Raw genomic sequence first — 14,163 nt, forward strand, 5'->3', positions numbered from 1 at the left:
GTTGCGAGTCATGTTGGCAACCCCCGACTATCTATCTGGACGTGAAAAGGAGATAATTTGACGGCCATCATCAGAGTATGTGGTGGATAGGTCGGACTAAAACATGCTTGGGTGGTTGGGCTAAGAATGTACAAAGACAAGCTGCTATGTCGAACTATAGCTGCCACGCGGAAAAGTGTCCTCCACCTACATATACGCTGGTTTGCCTCATTGTCGAACTATATGCAATTTGTATGCAAGTTTTTTTGTGCAATTTAATTTATTTTTATTTGAATTTATTTCTTTTTTTAAGTAATATCAATACCCTTATTTCATTCGTCCAAAGAAAAATTTATGTTTATATTTGTTTATTTTTAAATTTTATTAATTTAAGTTTTTGTAATTTGAAAAGGTGACTGGTCCCGAAAAGAATCAGTCAGGATGTAATCAAATCGTCTTGATTACAAAAAGAAAGAAAGAAGCAAAGCACATCCAAATGCATGCCGTGGAGCCGAGTTCATTCACTTTGCCAAAGATCACCAGAGCCGCGTTAGCATTTTTATTTGACAGAATAAGGAAAGTTGAGCCAGCTCCAGCTCCAGCTCCTCACCTAAACACCGGGAATTTGAGCCATCCCTGCATTTTTCTCACTAACGTACACACAATTCTGATTACCAACCATGGTTCCACAGAAGTTGTGCTGCCTACCACGACGAGTCTGGCCAACGACCAATCTAAGCAAGCCATTACCGGGGCTATAAACCGCCATGCATTGACATCGGTTCTTCCATCGCAACAGAGGAAAAACATCTTGCAGTTGCTTCCCAGTTTGCATACACGACAGTAAGCCATCCCAGATAAACTCCAGCTAGGAGCTTGCTAGCTAGCTATGGCTTCCATGGCGAGCTTCTTGGCCACGATCATGGCGTGCGCGCTCCTCTCCAGCAACACGTGCCATGGCGCACGCAACTTGGCCGACACTACTCCTCCGGCTGCCCCTACCGCTGCTCCTGTCCCTGGCATCCCAGCGGTGCCGACCTTGCCGGCAGTTGTGCCCACAGTGCCGGCCATGACCGTGCCACCTATGCCCACCGTGCCCACGGTGCCGCAGATGGCACTGCCGCCTATGCCGGCTATGCCTGTTCCCACGGTGCCGGCTGCGACCGTGCCACCTATGCCGACCATGCCCACAGTGCCGCAGGTGACACTGCCGCCTATGCCAGTTGTTCCTTCCATGCCCAAGATGACGATGCCCCCGATGCCTGCCATTGTCGTGCCAAAGTTGACCATGCCGCCAATGCCCGCAATTGTTGTGCCGAAGGTGACAATGCCGCAGATACCTACCATCCCGAGCATCAATGTGCCTATGCCGTTTGTGGCGCCGCCTCCGTCTGCATAGGCGCCTCTCAGCACACATGATAGTTCTTTTGCCATGTCGATACTTGGCGCACTTCATGTCGCAACGGCTACATCACTGTGGTGTTGCTACCACAGAGTATTTGTTCTTTTCAAGTGTATGTCTTACGTTGTAAGCCTTAGGTTTTTTAATTATGTATACACGTCGACATATGTATTGTTAGTTTCCATTGATGGTTGAGGTTGTCCCATTGTAGGTATGCAACATTTCTACGTGTATATGTTACGTGTATTTTAACTATTGTACATCAAAGTTAATGACGAGGAATGGTACATTGTTTCTCTTCTTTCGGGCCTATGAAAGTCGGCAGCATACAAAATCTGAAGGAAAAAAAATAAACGCCTGACAAATAAACAAATATATTTTTAACCAAACTCCAATAATTGTGCGATTAATCTGACATATTTTACCCCGCAAAAAAAAAATCTGATTGCCAGGTGGTCTCCTAACCATCCATTCCCATGTCGTGTCACTTTTTCAGTCCGAAATGTTTGACCCTTTCCTTTCAGTTTACAATATGAAACTTTCTTAATTATGCATTTCTGCAACTAAAGTTGCATGGAACTCTAGGTTTTACAATGTGTAATTTGGTTGACCGATAAACGTCGCAGCCGCCTCCTCCTTCAAAAAAAGGCCTAGGGTTCTTCTGCCTTCCGCCGGCGCTGCCGTCGGCCCGCCTTCCATGTTTTTTTGAGTTTTGTTAGGGTTTCTGTCCTACTCAGGAAGTCGAGACGGCGGCGGCTCCGAGAAGATGGAATAAGGTTCTCCCCGTCTAGGCGCCGTCACGGTGGTGCATCTAGCATCGTCGGTGGGCGTGTGGAGATGTGTCCGCAGCGGATCTGCCCTTGGTGGACTTTCTCGGATCAGGTCGTAGTTCATCTATGCTCGTGTGTCTTCAGGTTGGATCCCTCCGTTCTACACTACTCTTCAACTGCGGGGATTGCTGTACTGGTGCGCTGGTCCTATAGGGCCTTACCACGATGACTTCCCGACTGTCTACTACAACAAGTTTTGGCCGGCTCCGGCGGGTGAGGGCGATGACGGTGGGGCGCCTTCTGCTCACTTCAGTGGTTGTAGTCGTCGCTAGGTGGTCTACTGATCTGGTTGTAATTTTTATTATTTCTGGTGTTCGTTGTAGTGCCATGATTGAAGATGAATAGATCGAAAGTTTTCCTGCAAAAAAAAACTTCAATTCTTTAGTCACCTTAGAAAATAGCAAATTTGGCCATCTTTCTAAAAATATAAAACGCACTTGACTATTCACATTTTCCAATGCAGGACTTTGACTATACTACTTGCTTGTAATATGCCTATAATAGTAAAAATGATATCCCCTCTGTCCCCAATTGTAGGTTCTATTTGGATTTCTTTTAGGTCACATTACTAAGTTTATATGAAAAGTTTGACTAAGTTCATAAAAAATAATATTATCCACAATATTAAGTAATTTTATGTGACGCCCGGATAATTAAGCTACAGTAAGCCTCTGCTAATGATGCCACGTCACCTTGATTACTGTTGCTAATCTTGCGTTAGTTCGAAACCAATTTGAATTCAAATTCAAAATCAAGCAAACAATAAAAGTTTTCAAACATTGAAACTAAAATGTTCGGCGTGAGCCAAATATTGCATAGGTAAGTATGATCGAGAAACCACACTTTTAGAAATGGTTTAAATACTCTAAAATATTTTAAACAGTAGCAAAAACAATTAATTGAATGCCTTTTACAAAAAAAATAAAAATATTAAACTATTTTATTTAGTTGCCCAAACTTATGTGGCAGTAGCCTATTTATTAACACTAAATTAGGGACTACTTTTATAGTTTATAAAACTAAAATAAAAGAGGAACTAAAGTAAAACAGAAAACAGAAGAGAAAAATCAAACAAAAGTAAAATAAAGACAAAAGAACCCCCCCCCCCCCCCCGCTGGGCCTCGGCCTAGCTAGCCATCGGGCCAACCAGGCCGGCCCAGGAGCCCCCTATAACCCCCCTGAGCCACCACCGAAACCCTAACCGTTCTCCCCCGTCGCCCCACTCGCTCCCCCACCCCCCTCGATTGGATCTGGATCGGGAGGAGCCCGATCGCATCGCCCCTCCACCCCCGACGCCGACGCCGGCGCCCGGAGCTTCCCAGCCAGACTGCCTCCTCCTTCTCACCGGCCTGCTTCCTCTCCGTCACGCCGTCTCCGTCCTCCTCCTCACGCCCCGTTGCCACGAACCCTACGACCCCTGTGAGCGACCCCGATCCTCCTGTCTTCCTTCCCCGCGCACGCGCTCGAACCCGTGCCGCGCAACGCACCCCCGCGGTGAGCGCCTCGTGCCCCCCTCCTGCAGTCCTACCGCGCGCCCGCCCACTCGGGGCCGCGCCCGGTGCCGCTCGCGGCTCCTGCCGGCCCGTGCTGGCCTCACCCCGCCTCGTCTGCGCGCGCCCCCGCCGTGGCCGCGTTCGGCCACCGCCAACACCGCGCTGCACCGCCACGGCCGCCGCCGCTCCCGGCCGCGCCCCTGCCCGCGTGCTTGCTGCTGCTACTCCCGCACCGGATGATGCTGCTTTGCATCACTACACCCGCGACGCGCCCACCTCGCCATGCCGCCGCGGCCCTCCAAACCGCACGCACGCGCGCCCCTCGTCACTGCTTGCCGGAGGCCACCCGCCGCGCCGCGCCGTGCATCCCGCCATCGGCGCGCCACCGCCCTGCTGCTCCCTGCCGCAGCCACCTCCGCCGCCGCGGCCATCCCCCCTCCGCCAGCTCCCCTGGCTCCGGCCGGCGCCGGCTCCGGCGTGCGTCGGGCCTGCTCAGTGCCCCTCGCGCACCCGTCCGTTTGGGCGCCCGCACCACCGCCCGTTAGCATCGTGCCCGTTAAGGCCCGCTGGCCCTATGACAGCTGGGCCCCGCCCCCCTGTGACAATGACTGGTGGGCCAAGCCCCAGAACGTTTTAAAATAAAAATGAATTAATAAAATTTATAATTAATTAGTGAATTAATTAAGTTAATTAAACCTATTTAATTAATCTGATTAACTTGTTAGTTTAATTAAATAGTAATTAGTTTAACTAAACCCTAATTAACCTAAACAGAGTATGACAGGTGGGTCCCACTGGACCCACACGTAAGTTTGACCAGTCAACACCTCTGTTGACTGCTGACGTCATGATGACGTCAGCGTGCACTATTCTGGATAATGTTGAATTAAATTAATTAAATAAATTCTAAAAATGATTTAAAACTTTAGAAAATCATATAAAATAAACCGTAGCTCAGATGAAAATACTTTCTACATGAAAGTTGCTCAGAACGACGAGACGAATCCGGCTACGCAGCCCGTTCGTCCGCCACACATCCCCAACATATCAAACTCGCAACTTTCCCCCTCCGGTTCATCTGTCCGGAAACGTGAAACACCGGGAATACTTTCCCGGGTGTTTGCCCCTTCGCCGGTATCACCTATTACCGCGATTGGGCACCCCTAGCAACGCTCATTGTCATGTCATGCATCGTCATGCATATGTTTGCATTATATTTATTGTTTCTTCCCCCTCTTCTCTCGCTAGACTCCGAGACCGACGCCGCTGCTACCCAATACGACTACGGTGTTGACGACCCCTCCTTCTTGCCAGAGCAATCAGGCAAGCCCCCCTCCCTTGATCACCAGATATCGCCTATTCTACTCTCTACTGCTTGCATTAGAGTAGTATAGCATGTTACTGCTTTCCGTTAATCCTATTCTGCTGCATAGTCTGTCCTTGCTACTACTGTTGTTACCTTTACCTACAATCCTACATGCTTAGTATAGGATGCTAGTATTCCATTTGTGGCCCTACATTCTTTTCCGTCTGCCTTGCTATACTATCGGGCCGTGATCACTCGGGAGGTGATCATGGGTATATACTTATATACTTTACATGATACCTGTGGTGAGTAAAGTTGGGTCGGCTCTTGGAGTACCCGCGAGTGGATCTTTGTGGCGGAGCGACATGGCAGGTTGAGACCACCTAGGCGAGAGGTGGGCCTGGCCCTGGTCGGCGTTCGTGGTTACTTCATAATAACACGCTTAACGAGATCTTGGTATTTGATCTGGGTCTGGCCACTGGCCTATACGCACTAACCAACTACGCGGGAACAGTTATGGGCACTCGGCGTCGTGGTATCAGCCAAAGCCTTCGTGATGTCAGCGACTGAGCGGCGCGCGCCGGATTGGACTGGAACGCCTGCTAGGCTAGTTCTGCTTCTGGCCGCCCACGCAACGTGTAGGTGTGCAATGGGCGATGGGCCCAGACCCCTGCGCCATAGGATTTAGACCGGCGTGCTGACCTCTCTGTTGTGCCTAGGTGGGGCTGCGACGTGTTGATCTTCCGAGGCCGGGCATGACCCAGGAAAGTGTGTCCGGCCAAATGGGATCAAGTGTGTTGGGTTATGTGGTGCACCCCTGCAGGGAAGTTTATCTATTCGAATAGCCGTATCCCTCGGTAAAAGGATGACCCGGAGTTGTACCTTGACCTTATGACAACTAGAACGGGATACTTAATAAAACACACCCTTCCAAGTGCCAGATATAACCCGGTGGTCGCTCTCTAACAGGGCGACGAGGAGAGGATCGCCGGGTAGGAGTATGCTATACGATGCTACTTGGTGAACTTCAATCTACTCTCTTCTACATGCTGCAAGATGGAGGCTGCCAGAAGCGTAGTCTTCGACGGGATTAGCTATCCCCCTCTTATTCTGGCATTCTGCAGTTCAGTCCACCGATATAGCCCCTTTACACAGATACCCATGCATATGTAGTGTAGATCCTTGCTTGCGAGTACTTTGGATGAGTACTCACGGTTGCTCCCCCCCTTTTCCCCCTTTCCTTTCTTCCTGGTTGTCGCAACCAGATGCTGGAGCCCAGGAGCCAGATGCCACTATCGACGATGACTCCTACACCGGAGGTGCCTACTACTACGTGCAGCCCGCTGACGACGACCAGGAGTAGTTAGGAGGATCCCAGGCAGGAGGCATGCGTCTCTTTCGATCTGTACCCCAGTTTGTGCTAGCCTTCTTAAGGCAAACTTGTTTAACTTATGTCTGTACTCAGATATTGTTGCTTCCGCTGACTCGTCTATGATCGAGCACTTGTATTCGAGCCCTCGAGGCCCCTGGCTTGTATTATGATGCTTGTATGACTTATTTTATTTTTAGAGTTGTGTTGTGATATCTTCCCGTGAGTCCCTGATCTTGATCGTACACGTTTGCGTGTATGATTAGTGTACGATTGAATCGGGGGCGTCACAAGTTGGTATCAGAGCCGACTGCCTGTAGGAATCCCCCTTTCATACTCCTTGGCCGAAGTCGAGTCTAGACATTGCACAACTTTACTAACATGGTTGTGTGGCTTACGGGCCCACGTCGCCATTGGATGGTATTATGATCTTTTATTCCTCGTCTATAGTCTGAGACTCTAATCTCTCTTCTATTCGGGTTAAAATGAAATTACTAACTCTAACATTAGGATCTCGTGATCACATCCACCCGGAGAGCCCCTTATTACAGATGATCGCCTGCTGCACCAGAAGATTCCAAAAATACTCTACGATATTCTCTCGAGACTTTGTTCCTGTCTTTTTTGCAATTCCCTATCACCGAATATATCCCTATGGATAAATACATACACTTGTTGTTCATACCTTCATTCGAAGTTGTGGCACCCCGGCTCAGAGCGACCGGTTTACCCTGCATTGCCAGCCCAGAGATCATGTCTTCTGGCAACACACAACATATTGGTACAGAAAACAACCGCTTTATTGATGCTAGCGGAACAGAGTTCATATTACAACAGTGGTCGAGGCCAAGCGGCACACTCGGTGCGGCGGAACAATATGTACATTATTTAGTGAACATAAAGGGGCCTTGACTCGAACAACTACGTGGCAGCGGAATAACGTCGTAGCGGAAGCTCCATATCACATGGACACTGATGTGGACACGATCTAGACTCGAACAGCGCTCCTTTCCAACGAGACTTTCCTGAAATCTGGCATGACACGCCAGGTCAGTACATTGAATGTACTTGCAAGCTCACAACAAGCATAAACATAATGACAAACAATATCATGATATTTAACCAATTATTAATAATGCAACATTATATGTCAACATGTTGTGATCAAGCCCGAACGTCCCTCAGGACAGCTTACCAACTGTGATCATCTCTGGACCACAAACACACCACCATAGTGGTCTTTCTCAAGAACAACTCGTGATCCTTACGGCGATCACAACCACGACCATCATTTGGTCCCAAATACCTCGATGGCCTTTCTGCCATCCATTGACAATGCAAAGTTCATAGCTTAGTGTGCAATTTTTATTAAACGTTAACTCATGGTGGGACCTAGTACGAGGTGTCCGTGACCGTGGACTCGGCTATCGACAGATTATACACTCTACAGAGGTAGCACACTGTACCCACACCACGGAACCCATGGCCTCGCATTCCCATTCGGGTGGACCAATAGCATTCCGACAAAACCCCTCCATTGCCACAACACTCTCCCGGCCACTCCGACCCAAATCCCCAACGGGCTGGTCCTGGGTGGCCCCGTGTCTACCAAAGACACCCCAACCACCGTCGTGGTCAAAACACTCCCACTCGGGGACTCGATACCATAATCTCATCAACGAGCACACAAGATTATGTGTGCTTACCGGGCCAGGGCAAACACGACATAATCTTCCCTAGATGGAGGCACCGACCAGAGGTCGTGTCAATGGACCGAATCAAGGCCTACCCACAAGGCAAATGTGGTTGCACTGGAAAGAAACTCGATTCAGTGGCACCATGACCCAGTCAACGGTATATTCAAGTTGAGTTATATTCAGGATTAACTTTAAACTAAAAATGACCGGTGTCATAGCATGCCATGAAATGCAAAACAACACATGCATCACATATTGATAAAAATGACCGACGTCATCCATATGCACACCAAGCATAAACGTCAACAACTCATATTACTCTACTTGCTCAAAATGACTCACAACTTAACCAAAATATTTTGCAACAAGTTTTATTAATTTCCTACGCAAGAAAGTAACTCCGATAAATTTTTCATATGCTTGACCAAAAGATATCATTATCAACAACTCTTAATTTCTTTATCACTAAGTTGGGTTCAAACATTCTGTAAGACAAGTAATATGATTAAACAAGTATTTAACAGAATATTTTCTAACAAATTTCTATCAATTTAAGAATGCAAACACAAAGCTTTAAATAATTACTAACATGCATAACAAAATTATTTCTAACATCACCTCAAATAAATTTTAACTTGCTTTACCCACTTAAACTAGTTTCAACTATTCTGTAAATCAAGCATAACAACTGACCAATACTTAACAGAATACAAATAATTCAATAATTATTTAAATGCATGGGTTAATCATTTCATCTAAGTGAGAAAATCACAAATATTGCAATGGCATCATAAAAATGTTGCTGTGGCTTGCCTTCGTGCAGATGAGGTTCACAAGCCTCCTGGTGATCCTCAAGACAAGCCTCACCTTCTGAAAATAATTTTAAACACAAAAAGAGAATATCAAGAACACTTTTGAAATTCACCAGAAATTCTAAACAACTCAGAAAAATCTCATCTTTGGTGAGCTGTTAGATTTCCGTTCAAAGAACACAATGCAAAAAGAATCATCTCATTTGGACTTATGGTTAAAAAGTTAAAATTGTTTGAAGCTCTCTGGAATATAAATGAATTTGAATAAAAAGAAACAGTTGGGGGTGACGTCGAAGGCGTAAAGCCAAGGGGCGCCACCACTCGTACCGCTTCGCGCGTGTACTGAGTGGCTGACTAGCAGGCCCCGCTAGTCAGGTGGGGGAAGAGGGAGAGAGAAACAGAGAGGGCCGCGGCTTCGTCGGAGCTCTCGCCGGCGACGAGGGCTCCTTGGCCCAAACGAGAGGGAGGGATTGAGAGAGGGGACGATGGCGCACCTACCCATACCCGTAGCGTGGCTAGGCGTGGTCGGACGGCGTCGGAAACTAGCTCGCAAGCGGAGGCAGAACATGGAGGTCGCCAGAGTTGAGGAAGACGGCGAGCAGAGGTCACTCCAGAGGCTCCAAGTGGGGGAGATGGCCTCACCGGAGGGAGGCGGAGGCCTTGGAGGGGTCGCCCAGGCCTGGGAGGGGCTGGAGCTACCGCGGCGACCAGAGGGGATCGCTGGCGAGCTCGAGCTCGGGGACGGCGGCCGGAGGCCTGCCCGGCCGGGCGACGGCTTCCTACTCGATCGTGGGGTGTGTGTGAGTGCTGGATGGTGCTCGAGGAGGCTGGGGTGGCTCTATTTATAGGCGAGCGGCGAGGGTGCTTCGGGCTCCGCCGGTGGACACCTGTCCACGGCGCCCGGCGACGAGCGGTGTCAGTGAGAGGGGGAGACGGCGACGGAGGTCACGCGGCCACTATGGGCGAGCGGAGACGAGCACAGGATCAAGGGGATGGCGACGAGCACAGTGCGCTCCGCACTGTTGGGCTGGCCGGACCTTGCCCGTGCTCGCTGCGGCGAGCTCCGGCGTCGGCGAGTGCCAGGGAGGAGTTAAGGACGTCGAGACGATGATGGTGGCGGGGTTTGGCATGGTTGGGCAGGCGGGGGAAGCGAGCACGCTCGAACAGAGCGCTCGGCGTCACCCGGAGCGCCTCGACACGCATGCCTGGCATCGTGGACACGCGTGGTCACCGCGCGAACTCTCTCCTCAGGCCAGCCTTCGTCCAAAAATCATGTCTGGCATGTTGTTCGTGGTAGTTTTGAAGTTTACCACGGTTTGGTTTGGATCCAGGTGCAGTAGAGAAGATTTTACAAGCCAGGTAAGTTTCTGGTCAGTAACTTTGTGATGTTACTGTGGTCAAATGGCTGGGAGTTTGGGGCTGTGCTTTGGAGGCTAGTTATAAGTTACTAAGGTAAAGATGCACAAGAAATTTCAGGTCAAATGGAGCAAGTAAAATGGTAGTTGCTGTAGAAACCACCATTTCTGTCCAGAACACAAAAGATTTTCTGTAGCAAAAATATTCCAAAAAGTGATGAAATGTTTTTGCTCAGGGGGGTGCCCTAGGGTCCCTAGAATATTTGTGAATTATCTTAGAATTTTCTGAGCCATAAAAATTAGGGTTGCCTTGTAGCAAACAGATCTGGCTTAGGATTTTTGAGAGAAAATGAATATTTTTCATTTAAGAAAAATATTCCAAAGGTTATTTTGTGGTGGATCAAAAGTGAAGTGATGGTTTGGGAGAGAAGTGAACACTTGGGTGAAACCCAAGGATGCCCAAGTGTTTAAGTCCAAATGAAAAGATTCAGAAACTCCAAGTTTCAAAAGCTTTTAAATGAAATTTCAAGCAAATAAGAAAGGGCAAAAACCAGGCTGTCACAAACCTCCCCCACTTAGAATGAATCTCGTCCTCAAGATTCGGTCGCTTGGGAAAACCACTCTAGATACTGACTCTTAAGGAACTCTTCCTGCTCCCAAGTTGCTTCTGACTCGGTGTGATGCTCCCACTGAACCTTGAAATTTTTTCTGACTTTGCTGCGAGTGACCCTTTCCACTTGATCCAAAATTTTGGACGGTCTTTCTTCATAAGTTAAATCCTTTGCCAATTCTATCTCAGCCATTGCAGTCCTTTTCTCAGGCGGGGATATGCATCGTCTCAATTGCGAAACATGGAACACATTGTGTATTTCTGACAACTCCAGGGGTAGTTCCAGTTGGTATGCAACCGTACCCACTCGAGACATAATTGAGAATGGACCAATGAATCTGGGTGCCAGCTTTCCACGAGTCTGAAATCGCTTAACTCCTTTCATAGGAGTGACTCGGAGGTACACATGTTCTCCGGGTTCAAAACTGACCTGCCGGTGCTTTGAATCATAATAACTCTTCTGACGGGATTTGGCCAATTGCAGTCGGTCTCTGATTTCCCTGACTTGTTTCTCGGCTTCCATCATGAGATCGGTTCCGAAGATATGGCTATCTCCATCTTGAGACCAATTTAGAGGAGTGCGGCACATACGACCATATAGAGCTTCATAGGGTGACATCTTTAGACTGATCTGGAAACTGTTGTTATACGAGAACTCGGCGTATGGCAAGCAATCTTCCCAGTTCGCCCCGTTGGCTAGCACACAGGCTCGCAACATATCTTCGAGTATTTGATTTACTCGCTCTGTCTGACCATCCGTCTGGGGGTGATAAGCAGTACTATATTTTAGTGTTGTCCCCAAGGCTTGATGGAGGCGGGACCATAAAGCGGAGGAAAACAAAGAACCTCGGTCGGAAGTGATAGTCCGGGGTACCCCATGCAGACTGACGATTCTGGATACATACAGTTGCGCCAGTTCATTTGCTCTGTATCTGGTGCTGACCGGGATGAAATGAGCAACCTTGGTTAGGGTATCCACTATAACCCAGATTGCGTCTTTGCCTCGCTGAGTCCTAGGCAATCTGGTGACGAAGTCCATGCAAACATCATCCCCTTTCCATTGTGAAACTGGCAGTGGTTGGAGAAGTCCGGCTGGGTTCTGATGCTCTGCTTTCACCTTGTTGCATGTGTCGCAACAGGCTACAAAATAGGCAATGTCTTTCTTCATCCCATTCCACCAGAATATTTGTTTAAGGTCTTCATACATTTTCGTACTTCCCGGATGAATGGAATACGAGGATTCGTGTGCTTCTGACAAGATTTTCCTCTTCAAGTCTGGTTGATTTGGTACACAAATTCGTCCACGAAATCGGAGGGTACCGAAGTTGTCCTTGAAGAAATCTGGGGGCTGCCTTGCATGTTTTTGTAGCTTGGCGTCATCTGGCTGGGCCTTGCGGATTTCCATCTCAAGTGTGGGGGTAACTTCCAAAATATTAGTGAGGCCAGCATCCACGATGACCAAGTTGAGCTGAGATCTCCTCCTGAAGTTCGGTAGGCAATGATTTTAACATGACATTTAAGCTGACGGGCTTTCGACTGAGCGCATCGGCACGACGTTGGCCTTGCCTGGATGGTAATTTATTCCAAGGTCATAATCCTTGACCAACTCTAACCATCTTCGCTGACGGAGATTTAAATCTGGCTGAGTGAGGATGTACTTGAGGCTTTTGTGGTCGGTAAAAATTTGGCACCTTTTTCCAATGAGATAGTGTCTCCAAATTTTTAATGCATGAACCACTGCAGCCAATTCCAAATCATGAGTAGGATAATTTCCCTCAAGTGGTCGTAGTTGTCGTGATGCATAGGCTACTACCTTGCCGTCTTGCATCAATACACAACCAATACCTTGTCTGGAGGCATCGCAGTACACATCGAAGCTGCGATAAATGTCTGGAAGAGTCTATACGGGTGCGGTTGTCAGACGCGTCTTTAGCTCATAAAAACTCTTCTCACAGTCCTTGGTCCACTCAAACTTTGTATCCTTTTTGAGCAGTTCTGTCATAGGTTTAGCAATTTTGGAAAACCCTTCAATGAAACGACGATAGTATCCAGCTAATCCAAGGAAACTTCGGATCTGTGTTACGGTCGTGGGCGGTACCCAATCGAGCACATCCTTTACTTTGCTTGGGTCCACGGCTATGCCTTCGGCGGATAGTACATGCCCGAGAAACCCAACTTGCTTGAGCCAAAATTCGCACTTACTGAACTTGGCGTATAGCTGATGGTTGCGGAGCCGTTGTAGCACTGCCCGGAGGTGATCCTTATGCTCTTCTTCACTCTTGGAGTAAATGAGGATGTCGTCGATAAAGACTACCACAAATTTGTCGAGGAAGTCCATGAACACCTTGTTCATCATATGCATGAAGAAGGCAGGGGCATTGGTGAGACCAAATGACATCACAGTATATTCGTAAAGAATCGTGTAGTGAATACGGTCTTAGGAATATCTTCCCTTTTAACCTTGAGCTGATGATACCCGGTCCGTAAATCGATTTTTGAGAATACATTAGCCCCACTGAGCTGATCGAACAGATCATCAATCCTTGGCAGTGGGTATTTATTTTTGATGGTGACCTTATTCAGCTGGCGATAATCTATGCACATACGGAGACTGGCATCCTTTTTACCCACGAAGATTGCAGGTGACCCCCACGGTGAAGAGCTGGGACGAATATAACCTTTCCGGAGTAATTCGTCAAGCTGTTTCTTTAGTTCCACTAATTCTGATGAGGGCATCCGGTAATACTTGTATAATGGTGCGGTTTCGGGCACAAGATCTATGGCAAATTCCAGTTCCCGATCTGGTGGCATGCTTGGCAGTTCTTCTGGAAACACATCAGGGTACTCACTGACCACAGGAATAAATTCCAATTCGACCACAGTAGTGCACACTAGTTCTGGCTTGGGTATATGCTTGCGAGCATAGAATTTGGTGAGCTGCCCATTCAGACTGGTTAAATTGACTTCTCGGGTTGCGCAGTTTATACAAACTTGATATTTGGTCAGCCAATTCATTCCCAATATAATATCCAACTGTTCAGACTCAATGATTATCAGAGATGTTGGAAAGTGGACCCCGTTGATATTGATCTCCAGATCACGGCAGACTAGATTGCTCTTGATTATAGATCCCGGGGTTGTACCAACATATTTTTGCCCAAAATTGTGCAAGGAAAATTGTTTTGGGCGGCAAAACTCCGAGAAATAAAAGAATGGGAAGCCCCAGAGTCAAATAAAATTACTGCAGGTATGTCATTAACAGAAAACATACCAATGATGACTTCTGGCTTCTCTTGGGATTCATCGACGG

The 14,163-nt window shown here is 47.9% G+C and overlaps 1 protein-coding gene across 1 annotated transcript; it reads left to right on the forward strand.

Moving 5' to 3' along the window:
- The first annotated feature begins 761 nt into the window (after window positions 1–761).
- LOC109746273 (uncharacterized) lies at window positions 762–1,656 on the forward strand. Its single transcript, XM_020305390.4, has one exon. It carries the CDS (start codon window positions 869–871, stop codon window positions 1,376–1,378), a length of 510 nt encoding a protein of 169 aa, XP_020160979.1. The 5' UTR covers window positions 762–868; the 3' UTR covers window positions 1,379–1,656.
- Window positions 1,657–14,163: the final 12,507 nt, after the last annotated feature.

Source organism: Aegilops tauschii, chromosome 5, assembly GCF_002575655.3.
Source record: "Aegilops tauschii subsp. strangulata cultivar AL8/78 chromosome 5, Aet v6.0, whole genome shotgun sequence".
Taxonomy (NCBI): Eukaryota; Viridiplantae; Streptophyta; class Magnoliopsida; order Poales; family Poaceae; genus Aegilops; species Aegilops tauschii.

Bases quoted from the DNA above. Each gene is read 5' to 3' on its own strand.
- LOC109746273 (XM_020305390.4), top strand. From the start codon at position 869: ATGGCTTCCATGGCGAGCTTCTTGGCCACGATCATGGCGTGCGCGCTC.